General features: G+C 39.3%; 1 protein-coding gene across 13 annotated transcripts in view; it reads left to right on the top strand.

Moving 5' to 3' along the window:
- Positions 1-14,483, top strand: part of CHD9 (chromodomain helicase DNA binding protein 9) — a 182,004-nt gene that overhangs the window by 57,410 nt on the left and 110,111 nt on the right. For 10 of the 13 annotated variants that reach the window (XM_037878254.2, XM_037878247.2, XM_037878257.2 and 7 more), the window contains one exon: positions 7,996-8,333. In XM_037878254.2, coding sequence (XP_037734182.1) covers positions 7,996-8,333 — 338 coding nt within the window. Of the gene's footprint in view, positions 1-6,455; positions 6,844-6,948; positions 7,205-7,995; positions 8,334-14,483 lie in introns of those variants that run through there. The other 3 variants (XM_037878256.2, XM_037878255.2, XM_037878258.2) reach the window with 2 other exon arrangements.

Genomic DNA, 14,483 nt, shown 5'->3' with positions numbered 1-14,483 from the left:
TACCGTCACTAATTGGGGGTGGATTAATTAAGTCCATGGCAGAGCTCTCTAGTTGGCTTTGAGCAACTACAGGAGATAGATTGAGCATCACAGCTGCACCAATGCAACTGCATTGCTTAAGCTCTCTTGTGTAGCCATAGCCTTAGATAAATGACAACAGCTTAAAGTCTCAAGTGCAAGTCCTGCCCATCCCTAAATGGCATGGAAGGAGCTTTTATAGCAGAATTAGTGTGGTTCTGTTTCTGGAGCAGGTAGGGCAGGATTTGGGGAGCATGTTCAGGGAAATGCACTCTCACTGTGTTAAACCCACCTCACTATGGGGCTGTGTCTGTGTTGCTGTGCAGTGTAGGTTTGGGTAGGTGATTCATTGCTACGTAATTCTACTAGCTGCTCTTCTCTACATAGTGAGGAGACACACGCTGTGGACACTATTCAAGCTATGAATTTGGAGTAGTGACCATTGAACATTTCCTCTTCCATGGTAGGGGAAATTCCTCCCTCCCCAAGACCAGATGGACTCCCAAGTTCAGACTGTGCACTGGGGCTAGGATTTGGGCCTTAGAGCAATTCTTACTGTTTTTGTTTTAGGATGCCTTCCAGTTACTTCTGGGGAATTCTACACCACTGCACAATGCAGAATTTGTGCAGAATTAATGCTCTTTGCAGAATTTCATGTTTCTCTGGAGAATTGGGTTTGCACAGTTGCTCGTGGCCATTAGGGGCTGCTGGACTCCGCAGAGCCTAGCTCTCCAGCTCGCAGTGAGTGGAGCACCCAGCCTGGTGGGGATAGGGGCTCTTCACATTGACTTCTGGGCTTGATTCTCATCTGCCTGGGTATGGGAGAGGCTCTGGCAAAGGGTGAGGAAGGGCAGGACTGCACTGCATCACATCCCCCAGCAGGACAGTAAAGAGGGTGGGGGGAAGGGGTGCAGGTATCTGGGCTGAGGGTGCCCTGTGACTGGGTCTGGGGGTAGGGAATGTGGTAGTCTGGGCTCTGAGGGTAGGGTAGTGGGTCTCAAACTTTTGTACGGGTGACCCCTTTCACATAGCAAGCCACTGAGTGTGATCCCTCTTATAAATTAAAAACATTTTAACGCCATTATAATGCTGGTGGCAAAGCAGGGTTTGGGGTGGAGGCTGACAGCTCACGACCACCCATATAATAACCTCGTGATCCCCCTGAGGGGTTCCATCCCCCTGAGGGGTTCCAACCCCCTGTTTGAGAACCCCTGGGGTAGGGAATGTGGGAGTCATCTCTGGGGGTGCCTTGTGGCTTGCTTGGGGGAGGGGGTGCAGGTGTCTGGGCTCTGGTGGGCCCCACACAGCCTCCTCCAATATCGCCCAATTGGAACTGGGTTGTCATAGGGGTTTCTTTAACTTTGTACTCCTGGGGAAATCTTTTTTGTTGTCTGTATTGACATGCTTGTTGACAGGTACTTTGAAATAAATTACCAGAATAATTGAAACTAGCATGATTATATTGTGTTGTTTTGACAAATAAAATATGCAGAATTTTAAAACGTGCAGAATTTTTAATGTTTTTGTGCGGAATTCCCCTAGGAGCACTCCAGTTCATTGAGTCACTACTCCCCTGTTTAAAGTTAGGTACATGTGTGTTTGCAAGATTGTGACATTATTTTGCAGTTCATAAACAGTGTTACTACTTTCAAAATTAGGAAATACCAAGATGACAACTACATTATTCTTGCACAGGAACTGATCATGGAATACATTGACAAAAAAGTTGGCAGTGTCTGTCTCTACCTTCCAATCCTCAGAATTATTATAACTGTATTAAAGTAGATTTTAGTATTGAAGGTTTAGTACTGGGAGCTCAAATTTTAGGATGGTTAATGGCCCTAAAACTTGATTCAGACAGTATTGAGTTACAACTAAAAGGAAATGATGGCATATGCACTTTGTCACAAAATTTGTTAAGGGAAAATGTGACAGTTCTCAAGGGTATTCAACACTGAGTGTCACCTTGTTACCACTTCAGGGAGTCTTGCTTGTTCAGTGCTACCAGCCTTTTAACCGCTCTTCTCTGGGCTGCATCCACCCTGTCTTTGCCTTGTAGGTTAACAGTAGGTGAACTCCAGTCCCCAAGTCCCTTTGAATTGTTCCCCTGTGATATCTACCCCCGACACTGGCTATTCAGAAATCCCAGATCTTATGCTCAAAAAGGAGCAGTGTCCTCCAGTTTACTAGATATACTTGAAATCACCACTCTTGTAAACCATACAGCACTTGTGAACAATTTATAATAAAATTGGATTTATTTAATAAAGAAGAAAGATTTAACTAGAAAGAAGAGGAAGTAGTGGAAGCAAATGGTTCTAATACAAAACAAAATAATAAGTCTTTACCTGAGTCTACACTTACTAATAATAATCTTTCCTATCTAATAAAGTAGGTTTTTTCCTCCCCGCACGCCCCCCCCCGCCCCCCCCCCAGTTCAGTCTGTTCCAGACCTGGCTGGCTTCATGGCAACCAAGATTCAATTTTTTTGAGTGGAAATTGCTCTTTGAGGGTCTTTCTCCTTCCTCTGTTATATTGAAATAGTCATAGGGGTTTGCCCTATCTATGAATGGAAACCAGTCTTGTAATGTTCCCCCCCCCCCCCTTTTTTTTTTTTTTTAAATCTTCAAGAGGTTTTGATTGTTTTCAGTTGTCTGGTGGTTTTCCACTGAAAGATTTGGGATTGAGCAAGGCTAAACAGTTGAGCTTTGCTTTGCATCCCCAGCTAGACAGGACAGTATGGGAACTTTCTCCTCCCTGAATGGGCCATCACTGATATATATTTTCCCTGAGGATCATTTTTTCCCCAAGTCCATAAAGCATAGGTTCAATATAAATACGTTATTCTTTAAATATTACTTGTACATACATCTCACAATGATTGAGTCTCGACAAATTACAAGCTTTCTGTAGATGTCTTACATGTTACTCTTTATGGATAAATATCTTTTAAGATGTGTTTGGTGTGGTGAGTCTGGTCTGAGTTGAGAGATGTTTGCAAACATTGAGGGTGAGCTCTTTGCCTAGGAGTTGCTGTGTCATAGAGAACTTAAAAAACAAAACAAAAAGATACCTACCACAAGTGTGGTCTAGGGCAGTGGTTCTCAAAGTCGGTCCACCGCTTGTTCAGGGAAAGCCCCTGGCGGGTCTGGCCGGTTTGTTTACCTGCCGCGTCCGCAGGTTTGGCCAATTGCGGCTCCTACTGGCCGCGGTTCGCCGCTCCAGGCCAATGGGGGCTGCGGGAAAGGCGGCCAGCACATCCCTTGGCCCAAGCTGCTTCCCGCAGCCCCCATTGGCCTGGAGTGGTGAACCGCAGCAAGTGGGAGCCGCGATCGGCCGAATCTGCGGCAGATAAACAAACCGGCCTGGCCCGCCAGGGGCTTTCCCTGAACAAGTGGCAGACCGGCTTTGTGAACCACTGGTCTAGGGGCAATGCCTTGATGAGGCTCACCGTCAGCTACTGGGAAGGAAGAGGTTTGTATCACAGTTCTGTCCCTGGACTGTACTCAGGGAGTTGATTGTTTTTGTGTTAGTCTGGTATCTTGTAAGATGTTTAGTGTGGTTAGTTTGTCCAGTCTGAGTTGAGAACTGTTTGTAAACAACAAGGGAGAGCTCTTTACCTAGGAGCTGCTGTGTCACAGAGGACTTAAAAAATAAATTACCAGACACCTTCCACTAATGTGGTCTAGGGGCGGTAGCTTGATGAGACGCCCTGTCAGCGCAGCACTCCCAGCTGCTGGGAAGGAAGAGGTTTGTATCACAGTTCTGTCCCTGGACTGTACTTGGGGAGTTGGTTGATTTTGTGTTAGTCTGGTGTCAAAAATGTAATTTATGTCATAACTGACGTAAAGTCTAGTAGCTGGGGGACAGAATGCCAGAGCTTCTTGGCCACTTCAGAGGGCTGATGTTTACTGCCTCTCCCCTGACGGCTGTGAGGTGGTTCATAGGAAAGGAAGTCTTCACTCCACCCTCAACTTTTGTTGTTTGTTCTGTCCTGTGAATAGTTAAACTCCTTGTGCCTGCTGCTGCTAATGGCTTTCCCAGGCAGCTGCAGCACTGTGAAATTGTCATGATTCTTGACAATTTCATTGCTGTCCACAGGATCTTGAATAGCAGCAGGGAAACTGGCTAGAGCCTTGTTAATTTCACATTGCTGCTGCTTGGCAAAGCTAATATCACCAGCAAAGATAACCTGGAGCTGTCTTTTTGCAATCTCAAGAAGAGAACGCTGCTTCAGTTTATATTCAGTTAAATTTGGAAGATTATTTTTGCAGCCTTACGAGCTGGAAAGGTATTTTTCAAATAAATCATAAGTTCTAAATACATTCCCTCTCCCTTGCACATTTGCTAGAGAAATCTTTCTCTCTGAGCACTGGAAAGTAAAGGAGTAGCATTTTAAGCCTTGGACAAAGGGATATCCTCATCTAGAGTGCCATCATCAGCCACAAAAAGGGGTAGTACCTTTTTGGTTTGTCACAACGCCTTGTAAGTGCTGGGTAATTTTTTCAAGTTCTGTGTATTATGTTCATTGAATTAAAAGTAGTTAAAAGCTGCAATATTGATATTACAGAAAATTAAATGGCTAATAAGATGAGTACATAAAAATTTAACTAGTTTTGCTTTTGTTTTTATTTATATTTTATTTTTAAATTTGGTTGCAAAGTTCATGCAAACTTTTTTTTATTTTGGGGAGCGAGGGTGTGTTTGTGATTTTGTCACTACCACCCCCATGCCCCACCCCCCTGACAATATATTTCAGTATTCCTCTTTTTTGGTGTCCATCAGAGTGATGACTCTCTCAATGAAGGTTTATATTCTGGTTTATTGTGATCTTTATTTAGCGGAGGAGAACTCACTGGTGTTTTCCTTCGTTCTCATAATGCCTGTTCCAGATTGGCCAGAGATGTTGCCCTGGAATAGTAAAGTGTACCTCCTGTTCTCTAGCTACTAAGATTGCTGCTTGTGTAGTGTTCTCTACAAGCCTGGGATGCAAGAAACACTCCCTGATAAAATGCACATTGAAGTCAATAGAAAGACTGCCTTCAGCTTCAGTAGCCAACTTCATTGGATCAGATCCTTTGAAATTTTACTAAGAACCCAGTAACAAGAATGTTGTGCCTAGATAATTAATAATAGACTGAAAAACATATTTGATACAATGTGTTTTACTTAATTTGTAAAATAACACACCTTTATTAATGTTAAATTTGTTGTAATTTGTATTACTGTATGTATTACAACTATAATGCACAAGCACTTTGTAATTTTATTTATTTAGAACCTCCAAATAATTTAAGACTCAAGGGACGGTATTAGATATAAACAACAAACACAGAGACATTTTATTTAAATCAAAATAATAATGTTGACAAAAGCAGTAACTTACTTATGTCTATATCACTTGTATTCTCAACTGACAGGGAAGTTAATTCTGAAGTAAATAACCTATTTGTGAATTAAAGCATACTATTAATAAAAGTGAAGCCTAAGCAATGTAAACTCTTAAAAGCTCAAAGTCACTGTAGCATTATAGTGAACATTTAAATGAAACCCCCCATGAAGTGTGATTGTCATTTATCGTTTTCATGATAAATAGCGTTTGGAAAAATGACAACCTTGCCTGATATGGTTTTGTTTTGTTTTGTTTTTTGAAGGGGGAAGTTGATTGTGAAAAGAATAGAATTGCCAGGGGAGAGGGAGTAATTAGCATGTTCTATATTTTAAATAACCTTTAAAAAAATCAATGTACCTGCTCACCTAGTTTGATGGAAATGAGGCTAAATATTAGAAAAATACAAGATGCCTTCGTGTGGTATTTTAATTTTGAATGCTAAAATCAAAATGTAAAATATTCCATCTATGTTAAACAGAATTATAAACCTTTGAATAAATAGGAGCTCATTATAGCATATGTTCCATCTAACTGAATGCTCTCCAGCTCAAAGTATTGTTTATTTCTCCATGGGGAAAAAAAGAAACAGCAGCAAGAAAAGGAATGCTTCCATTTTGTGTTCTAGTGATCTGTTCTATATGAAATCTCTGTAGTAAAATACTTACTCTCAATGTCTAAAATAAGGCTTAGTGCACAGTCTACTTTGCCTATCTTTTATCCTCTCGGCTAAATTTGTTACAGTGTCTTGATATTGAGCTCTATAAAATATTTTGTTCTCCAGACTTATTTAAGATTTTGATTATTTCAAATAAACTTGACAGAAATATAAAATTGCAGCAGTGTCTAGTACGTTACTTGGAATTGATAGTTTGCAAGATTGCTTCTACCTATGTAAAATACAATCTTTTCGTTACTGTAGGAGGGGGAATTGCAAGAGTTAACTACTGTACCACATGTAGGGAAAAGCAGCCCACTGGGGGTTAAATTGCAGAGTCTAATGGAATAATAACTGGTAGCACCATCTGCTGGCCTACTTCCGCAGAAGGAGTCAGTATTTTTAACGACATCTCTAATATTCATGCTGATGCATTTTGATGCTTTGTGCATTCATTTCTTTCTGTGCTTTGTTGGAATCTGGCTATCTGCTAACAGCTGTTGTTGAAATTCTGCTCTTTAGGGGAGATGGCAGTCTTTGTCATACCTGAGTAGGATGAACAGTGGATGTATACTTCTCAAGGAGGAAATATGTTGATAAATCACAATGTGTATTTGTGGAGGGTTGTGCATATCTTGGCTGCAGCTTGCTAAATAGGCCATTTAGCAATCTTCTTTCAATGCTTTTTTCTTGAGCCCTGCCTGGGGTGGTGAAAAAGCAGAGGGCAAGCCTTTGTCTGACGCCAAAAATGTCTTCAGTGAAGAGGCCAAGAGGAAGGGTAAGTGAAAGCCTGAATGAGTGGGAGGAGGAGGGGTTCTTTGGGCTAAAAGGCTAATGGGATTGAATAACCTTCCTTATTACTGGCTGCTGCTGCGGGAGTCGTGCTGCATCGCCATCTTGAGCTTGTTGCTGTTTTCTCGGGTCTTGGTTATTTGTTATAGCTTGTAGGCCTTAAGGTGGCATTTTAGTGAGCGATCCTAAACCCTGTGTCCTTCTCAGTGCTGCAGCATTGCTATTAAGCCTTTGATGAGGCACGTATAGAAAAATTATTCAGTGAAGTGCACTGGATTTGGCTTGAAAATGTGTTTGGAAATTCCTGATGTCTTTTTCCCATGCTGTAGTGAGAGGCACATTTACGGGTGAGAACGTAACAGAACTGTTATCTGCTATTTTTTGTCTGTTTGTTTGAATAGGAAATTCTTTCTATTCCTTAAGGTTAAACAACATGCCTTCTAGTTGATTTCAAATAGACTGCTAATTTGAATGTAGAATTCCTAGTTCTAGCATAAAGAATTCTCTATAGATATAACAGGGGAAAAAAGTGAAAGTTAACTCCTTCCAGTAGCAGTATAACCTTATGTAATTTTAAATAAATTAAACATACGCTTCCTAACTACTTTACTGATGTAGAAAACTACATAATCTGTGTTTGTTCTTTTTGAAAGCCTTGATTTGTTCAAATATCTGGTTTTGTTGGTTGTAAAATAGTGCGGTTTTTCTATTTAACTGTAGGATAATTATTCCTGTTTTGATACTATTTTCAGAGGTATATTGATGTTATACCTTTATTAATTCACTACTCTTTCAAGTTTTGTGAAGCAAATAGCTTGGGGAAATCTCTTCTAAATCCATAAAACATTTTCAGAGACTAAGAACTGGAGCATCTAATTGCAGAGGTTGGTAAAGAAGACTATGAGAACTTTAGAAAATCTGTTTCTCCTTGATTTTCTGTACATAGAACCAGTTTAAATGTAACTGTTGATATACTTTATTCTGGAACCCACGCCATAGTGGAGTAATACAGAATCATTTTCCTTGTTTATTGTGTTTATATGTATTCTTGACTTTGCTGTAGAACTCAGTGAACAGTATTTGCAAATTTATTTTGAAATATATTTATTTTCTTCAAAAAATGTTTTTATTCTTCCAGCCTCCTTCCTCCAAGAAAACTGATGTTTCAGGGACATATACTAAATTGCAGAATACCCAGGTGAGGGCAATGTCGGAAAAGAAACAGAAGAAAAAAGTAGAATCGGAAAGTAAGCAGGAGAAGGCTAATCGCATAATATCGGAGGCAATCGCAAAAGCAAAAGAGAGAGGGGAGAGAAACATTCCACGAGTAATGAGCCCTGAAAACTTCCCCAGTGTTTCGGCTGAAGGAAGAGAGGAAAAGAAAGGTAGAAAAATTAAATGCAAACCAAAGGACAAGGAGAGCAAAAAAACTAAAACTGGTTCCTCATCCAAAATTAAAGACAAAACAAAAATTGGGTAAGTAGGCTAAAATTTCCTTTTAACTCCCTTCAAATTGCAAACATTTGACTGGAACAGAAACTGCTTATTAATCATAGATATTCTTCCTCTAAATATCTTGAATCCATCTGTTTTTGTTTATTAAGTTGCCTTTTGGTTTGAGTTTTTAAATTTTATTTGATGTATTATCAATGCTATTTTTTATCAGTCTCAGCATTTCTTTTGAGATGAGATCCGTGATACTATATAGAGAGAAACTGGACATCTAATTAGCATATTGGCAAACAAACATTAATGCAGATGCCTGAGAAACTGTGGTGTAGACCAGAAGAGTTCATAATGTAACAGAGAACTTGCGATCACATTATTTATTTATTTATTTATTTACTTATTTTAATTACTGTGTATTCTGCATCCATGCACACTTGTTCTGTCATCCCTTGAAATTTTGCAAGTTTAGCAGGGTCAAGATGTGTCAATAGCTTGGTGGGAAAACTGCACAGGATGTTTAAGGTGTTGTAGAAAGTGTTGCTAGGGCTTCAGTAGGTGGCACTCCTGCCTCTGATTTACTACTGACCCATTTCTCCATTGTGGTCTTAAAAGACAGTGTATAATTTGAGGTATTAACTTTCAAACAAAGTTTAAAACAGAAGTCGTGGCCATTTGTGTATCCCCCCTCCTCCCCCAAAATATGCTTTTTTTTTTTTTTTTTGGTAAGAATAGTGATATTAAATCAACGACTTTATCTGTGCTTGAATTTGGTATTATATCCTCAGATGACAGCTATGGAAATGTCCTTTTTAGGTCATCCAGTTAATCTCCCTGAAAATGTAAAGTTAATCCCTGTTGTACATTATCTAGAATTTTGTGCCATCTAGTTCTTAAATGTTCCAATTACCTTGGGAGCCTATTCCACGACATTATGAATAACATTCTGATGAAACTTTTCCTGATTTTTTTTTTTTTTTCCAACCTAAATTTTCTTGGGCTTAATTTCTTCCCTGAATTTGTTGGTGAACCACACTGAATAATTCCCTTCCTTTTTGACACCCACTCTTACCCCGGTCTCTTTCGGCATCATTTCTTTCCAGGTTTCTCCCATTTGTTTAATAACTTGTGTGTTGAATAATTTTTACAGGCTGTATGAACTCACAGCTTTCCAAGTTGAATCACATTCGGTTGTGTTTTGCCCTGATTTTTAATCTTTCTTTTCACTAGTATTAGCAACTCCTTCCAGTTTAATATTATCAGTGAATGTCAGTAACATGCTGTTTACTCCTCTTTTTGGGTCATTAATTAATGTATTTAATAAGACCTTATCTAAAACTAATCCATGTGGTATACCACACCAGACTTTCCCCCTTCTTATTGTATAAATCAAAATAAATAAATAAGTTGTCATTACCCTTTGTTTACAGTTCATCAGTCAGTTTTCAGTTCACGTGACATTGTTCTATCCATGACAATATGGATTCATTTTCAAGTAAGATTTCATGACAGGTAAAATCCAAATATACAGTAGTGTAGTACTCACAAATATAATACATTTAATTTTGGTTATTTTGGACCCAATTCAGAGTATACTGAAGTCACCTAAAAGACTCCCATTTACTCCAGTAAGCTTTTAGTAATTTGGCATTTAAAAATGAAAAAGGAATTTGTCTAAATAGGCTTTACAGTTTAGAAACTTTATCATTAATGGGTCTGGTAGCCTCAGCATGTTTATTAATTGCAACCACAAATAGTTTAATTATTTTATAGGGAGCTAGTTACTTTCCTGTATTATTCTGTTGTGTACCATTACTGTGTGCTGTTAAAGACCTGTGTTGTACTCCAGAGATGGCTGGATTTTACTGGTGGATGGAGTGATCTCTGTATAATTTGCTTGTAGAGCACTTTCTGATCCTTCTGGATGAAATGAGTTATACAAATGAAAGTTGCTGTTGTATGAAGAAGACTAACTTAATGTGAACAAAGTAAGAACATTCAGAATTACAACTGAAACTGTATCCATGGTTTATCTTGTTAAAATTTCAGCTCATGAAAGCTTATGCTCAAATAAGTTGGTTAGTCTCTAAGGTGCCACAAGTACTCCTTTTCTTTTTGCGAATACAGACTAACACGGCTGCTACTCTGAAACCAGCCTTAATGGTGCATATCCTAATTTTGAAATTATGAATTAGTGAATTAATATGATTATAAGCTTGCTTTTCTGCGTGAAGTGTGTGTTGAGCAGGGAAATAAGAATGTGCAGAACTTTCTATCAGAATGTCATGTCTGCTTTTTACACACAAGAACGATAACACGGTGGCAGTGAATTGTCAACAAGAAGCATAAAATGCATCTACAACTACTGTGTATGTATTTAGGCCCCAGTCCTGTGAAATCTGACACATATATGTCTAATTTCAAGCACATGGGTAGTTCCATTCACTTCAATGAGACTGTGCACATGCTTAATATTAAGCATATATGTGTTTGCACAATCAGGACCATAAATATTAATTTTTTTCACTCTCCATCTACTCAGAAATTATTTAAACACTTTCTGCTGAAAATATCCATAAAAATGCGCTGTCAGGCAGAGACCATGCCAGAAATTTTTTAGCACAAATACTGAAGTTTTGAAAATCTATGAGCAACTGAAAACAAGCCTAGAATGGACATTCTTGAGCAGTCTTAACAATAATGGTTGCTGCTGCTGCTTCCATTTTAGTTAGTAAGTGTGCGTGTGTGCATGCATATATAATGTGACAAATGACAAAAAATTTCTAACGTGTCTAGTAATTCTTGTCTGGGACACCTTCAAGGGGCCTAATGTTCCGATTGTGGTTGCTAAATAGTTTCAGAAAATCAGACTGCTTTAAAGTTGAACACTAAATTAAGTAGTAGTTCTTTTAGATCTTGTCTTTATTGTAGGGGGAGCTGGTAGTAACTCCTATATTTAGTTTGTCATGTTCTTTCCATTTTTTTATTATTATTATTTATTATGGTCTGGTCTTTGAGAAGTTTCTCATACCTCTGTTGTTTCCAACTGCCATTTCTTTATCTCATGAATTCCATGTTGATTTTGCTGAGATATAAATTGTTAAAAATCATTCTTCTTCTTTGAGTAGTGTCCCTATGGATGCTCCACTGTAAGTGCGCTTGCGTCCCTGTGCTGCTAATCGGCGAATTTTGGTAGCAGCGCATGTGCTAGATGAACAGACACTATTGCCCCTTGTGTCCCTCCACAAGGCTAACTAGTGCATGCAAGCTAACCCCCCTCAGTTCCTTCCTGACCGCCGGGAAGAGCCAGGTCGTCCTCCCTTTGCGCAGAAGCACTAAAGTTATGGAACTGTTGAGTTTCCCACAAGCCTCACTGTGATAACAGGGAAGCTATACTATACATACAGTAGATGTCAGGAGAGTCCTGGCCTTTTTCCTGAATAGGACGAAGGATTTTAGGAAGTCTTGTAAACTTTTCCTTTCTGTTGTGGAGAGATCCCAGGGCTCAACAATATCCACCCAGAGACTCTCCAAATGCTTCTCCAGCTGTATTAAACAATGTTATCAGGTTTGCAACATGACACCTCCAGCTGATATTCACACTCTCTGCACAAGATCGGTCCCCTGTCACCCTCCTCAAGAATGTCCCTATCTCAGAAATCTGTAGAGGGGCAACGTGGGCGTCAGTCCATACCTTTGCAGAACATTATGTGATTACTGGGGAGTCCGCCTCTGATGCCATATTTGGCTCCACATTATTGTCATTCGTAACAGATTTGACTCCGAAGCCCCAGCCCTCCAGTGGGGATACTGCTTGGGAGTCACCTACAGTGGAGCACCCACAGGGACACTACTCGAAGAAGAAAAAGAAGAAGTAGTTACTCACTTTGAGCAGTAACAATGGTTCTTCAAGACGTGTGTCCCTATGGGAGCTTCACAACCCACCCTCCTCCCGTCTACTTGAGAATTCTTGTCAGGAACTTTGCGGTAGAGAAGGCACGGAGGTGGGTTACTCCGTGCGTGCTGGTTTAGTCTTGTGGTGAGGCATGGGGGAGACACAGCATGTGCGGGCAAAATGGACACTGCTGCGAAGTTCTCTGGCAGCATTGCAAGGAAACAAGCTACAGTGGCGCACCCAAAGGGGGACACGTCTCAAAGAATCGTCGTTACTGCACAAGGTGAGTAATTCTTCTTTCCCTTCTCTCATTTGTATTCCTCAGAAAAAATGTTGGCAGCTCTCCAAAATAACACAAAAGTTTCAAGGCTGGGATTTTGCTGCTGCTGCAGCAGACGTACATTCTGTTCTGGGGAAACCTGGGAGCAGCTACAGCAGGGGAGGTGGTGGGCAAAGAAGAGAGCTGGGTTAGGTTCCCCACCACTGCATCTAGCATATGCCTCCACTGGTGTATGCCCTCGTATATGCATGCCACCTGAGGCAGGAGCCCCCCCAATTCCAGCAACGATAGAGCCTGCCCCTCAGTAGTACCCCCCACCCCCACTCCCACCCAGATGCTGCATATTGCCCTACTGGCAGTTCCCCCTCTGTGATAACTGTCTCCTGCTGCTAATTAATGTCTAATAACTGAAATGGTAGCATTGTATGCTGCAACGATGAAGGTTTAAGGTTCAAGCCTGCTGATGATAGATGATGAGGGATTGTTACAATTATATATACAGTATTTGTAGATTTGCACAGGCAGCTGTAAATATGGCTTTTCCTAACTTTCAAGTGCTTAATTTTTCAACCAAAATTGTGTTCTTTTAACATATTTTATAATATGTAATATATAAATAAAATATAAAATAAAAATAGTGATACGAGAGAGAAAAATGTTTGGCAAAGATCTGACGTGGCAATTTTAAACACAGGGAATGTTTAAGTGAATCATAATTCCGTACATTATATGGGTTCATAATGGAAATCCTGCTAGATCCATTGCCAGCAGTGGAACAATTGTTACCATTATAATAACAAAAATAGTATCTGGAATAGAACTAATAAAATGACTGTTCTTAAAATATTTTCCTAAAAGCAATTAGTTATGGGACCAAAATCCTGTTTTTAATGTAATTCAGATTTTCATTAGTTGAAAAGTGAGGCTGGAGAGTAGATAATAACCTCATGTTGATATAATATCTATTTTTAACTTTATTTTAATCTTCTAAAAAAATTAAATCCTATAATTAACAAAAGCTTGCTTGAAAAGTTTACCAAATCAATATAAGGACATTTAAGAATCAGGAGAGTTTGTTAGCAAAACATACAAATTAAAAAAAAAAAAATCACATTCCATTAAAGCCAACTCAAGCTCATACACTGTCCCATGTGAGATCTTCAGGGCAGGATTTGTTTCTTCCTGTGTTTTTGTACAGTGATGAGCAATTACTGCAAAATAAATGGAAGGATGGGATTTGCAGAGTGGCCCACAGTAGTTAGAGGAAAGTCCAGTGGGAACTGGGCACCTAATTCCTGTAAGCCCCTTTTGAAAATTCCAGCTTAATCATCATAATATAATTAATAATCAAGCTTAATAGGACTACTCACTGTATTAAGTACTGTGAGCTCATGTGATATGTTTGCAGGTGTAGGTGCATAGTGTGGGGAAAAAAGCCTGAAATATAACTGAAAACTTTTGGTTTCCTCGTAGGAATAAAGATTTTTCGGATATGTCCAGATCATCCTAAAATTGGGAGAGAACATTGATATTAAATTTCTTTCACTGGGATTTCAAACTTCATTATTTTGGGGGGAAATGAGACAAAAATACATGTTTTCTCTGACAAGGCCCTCACCCTCCTAAAATCCACGCACACTAAATAAAGATTTACAATGTGAAGAAACCAAGAAATAAAACCATTTATCTCCTGGAGGGGGGGACATGGTATGTCACCTAATATGGGATGCAATGGAGACTACTCCCCTAACAGATAAAAATAAATAAATAAAAATGTAGTTGACATTTTAATAAAGGTAAACAGCAGTGGCAGGAACTGACTGGGTCATGTGTATTTAAGAAGTTGTAATTGTGTTTTTTAAAAAGCAGTTCCACTTCGAAAAGTCATTCCCAAAAAAAGACATTGTGAGGGTCCCATGTTTGTTTCTCAATTATTTCTATATCAAATAGTCTCAATTTACAAATAAAAATTGTTTTATTCCAACTACCGGAGATGCAAATTCAG

Source organism: Chelonia mydas, chromosome 12 (assembly GCF_015237465.2).
Source record: "Chelonia mydas isolate rCheMyd1 chromosome 12, rCheMyd1.pri.v2, whole genome shotgun sequence".
Lineage (NCBI taxonomy): Eukaryota > Metazoa > Chordata > Testudines > Cheloniidae > Chelonia > Chelonia mydas.
This window is presented reverse-complemented; position numbering and strand designations above follow the sequence as displayed.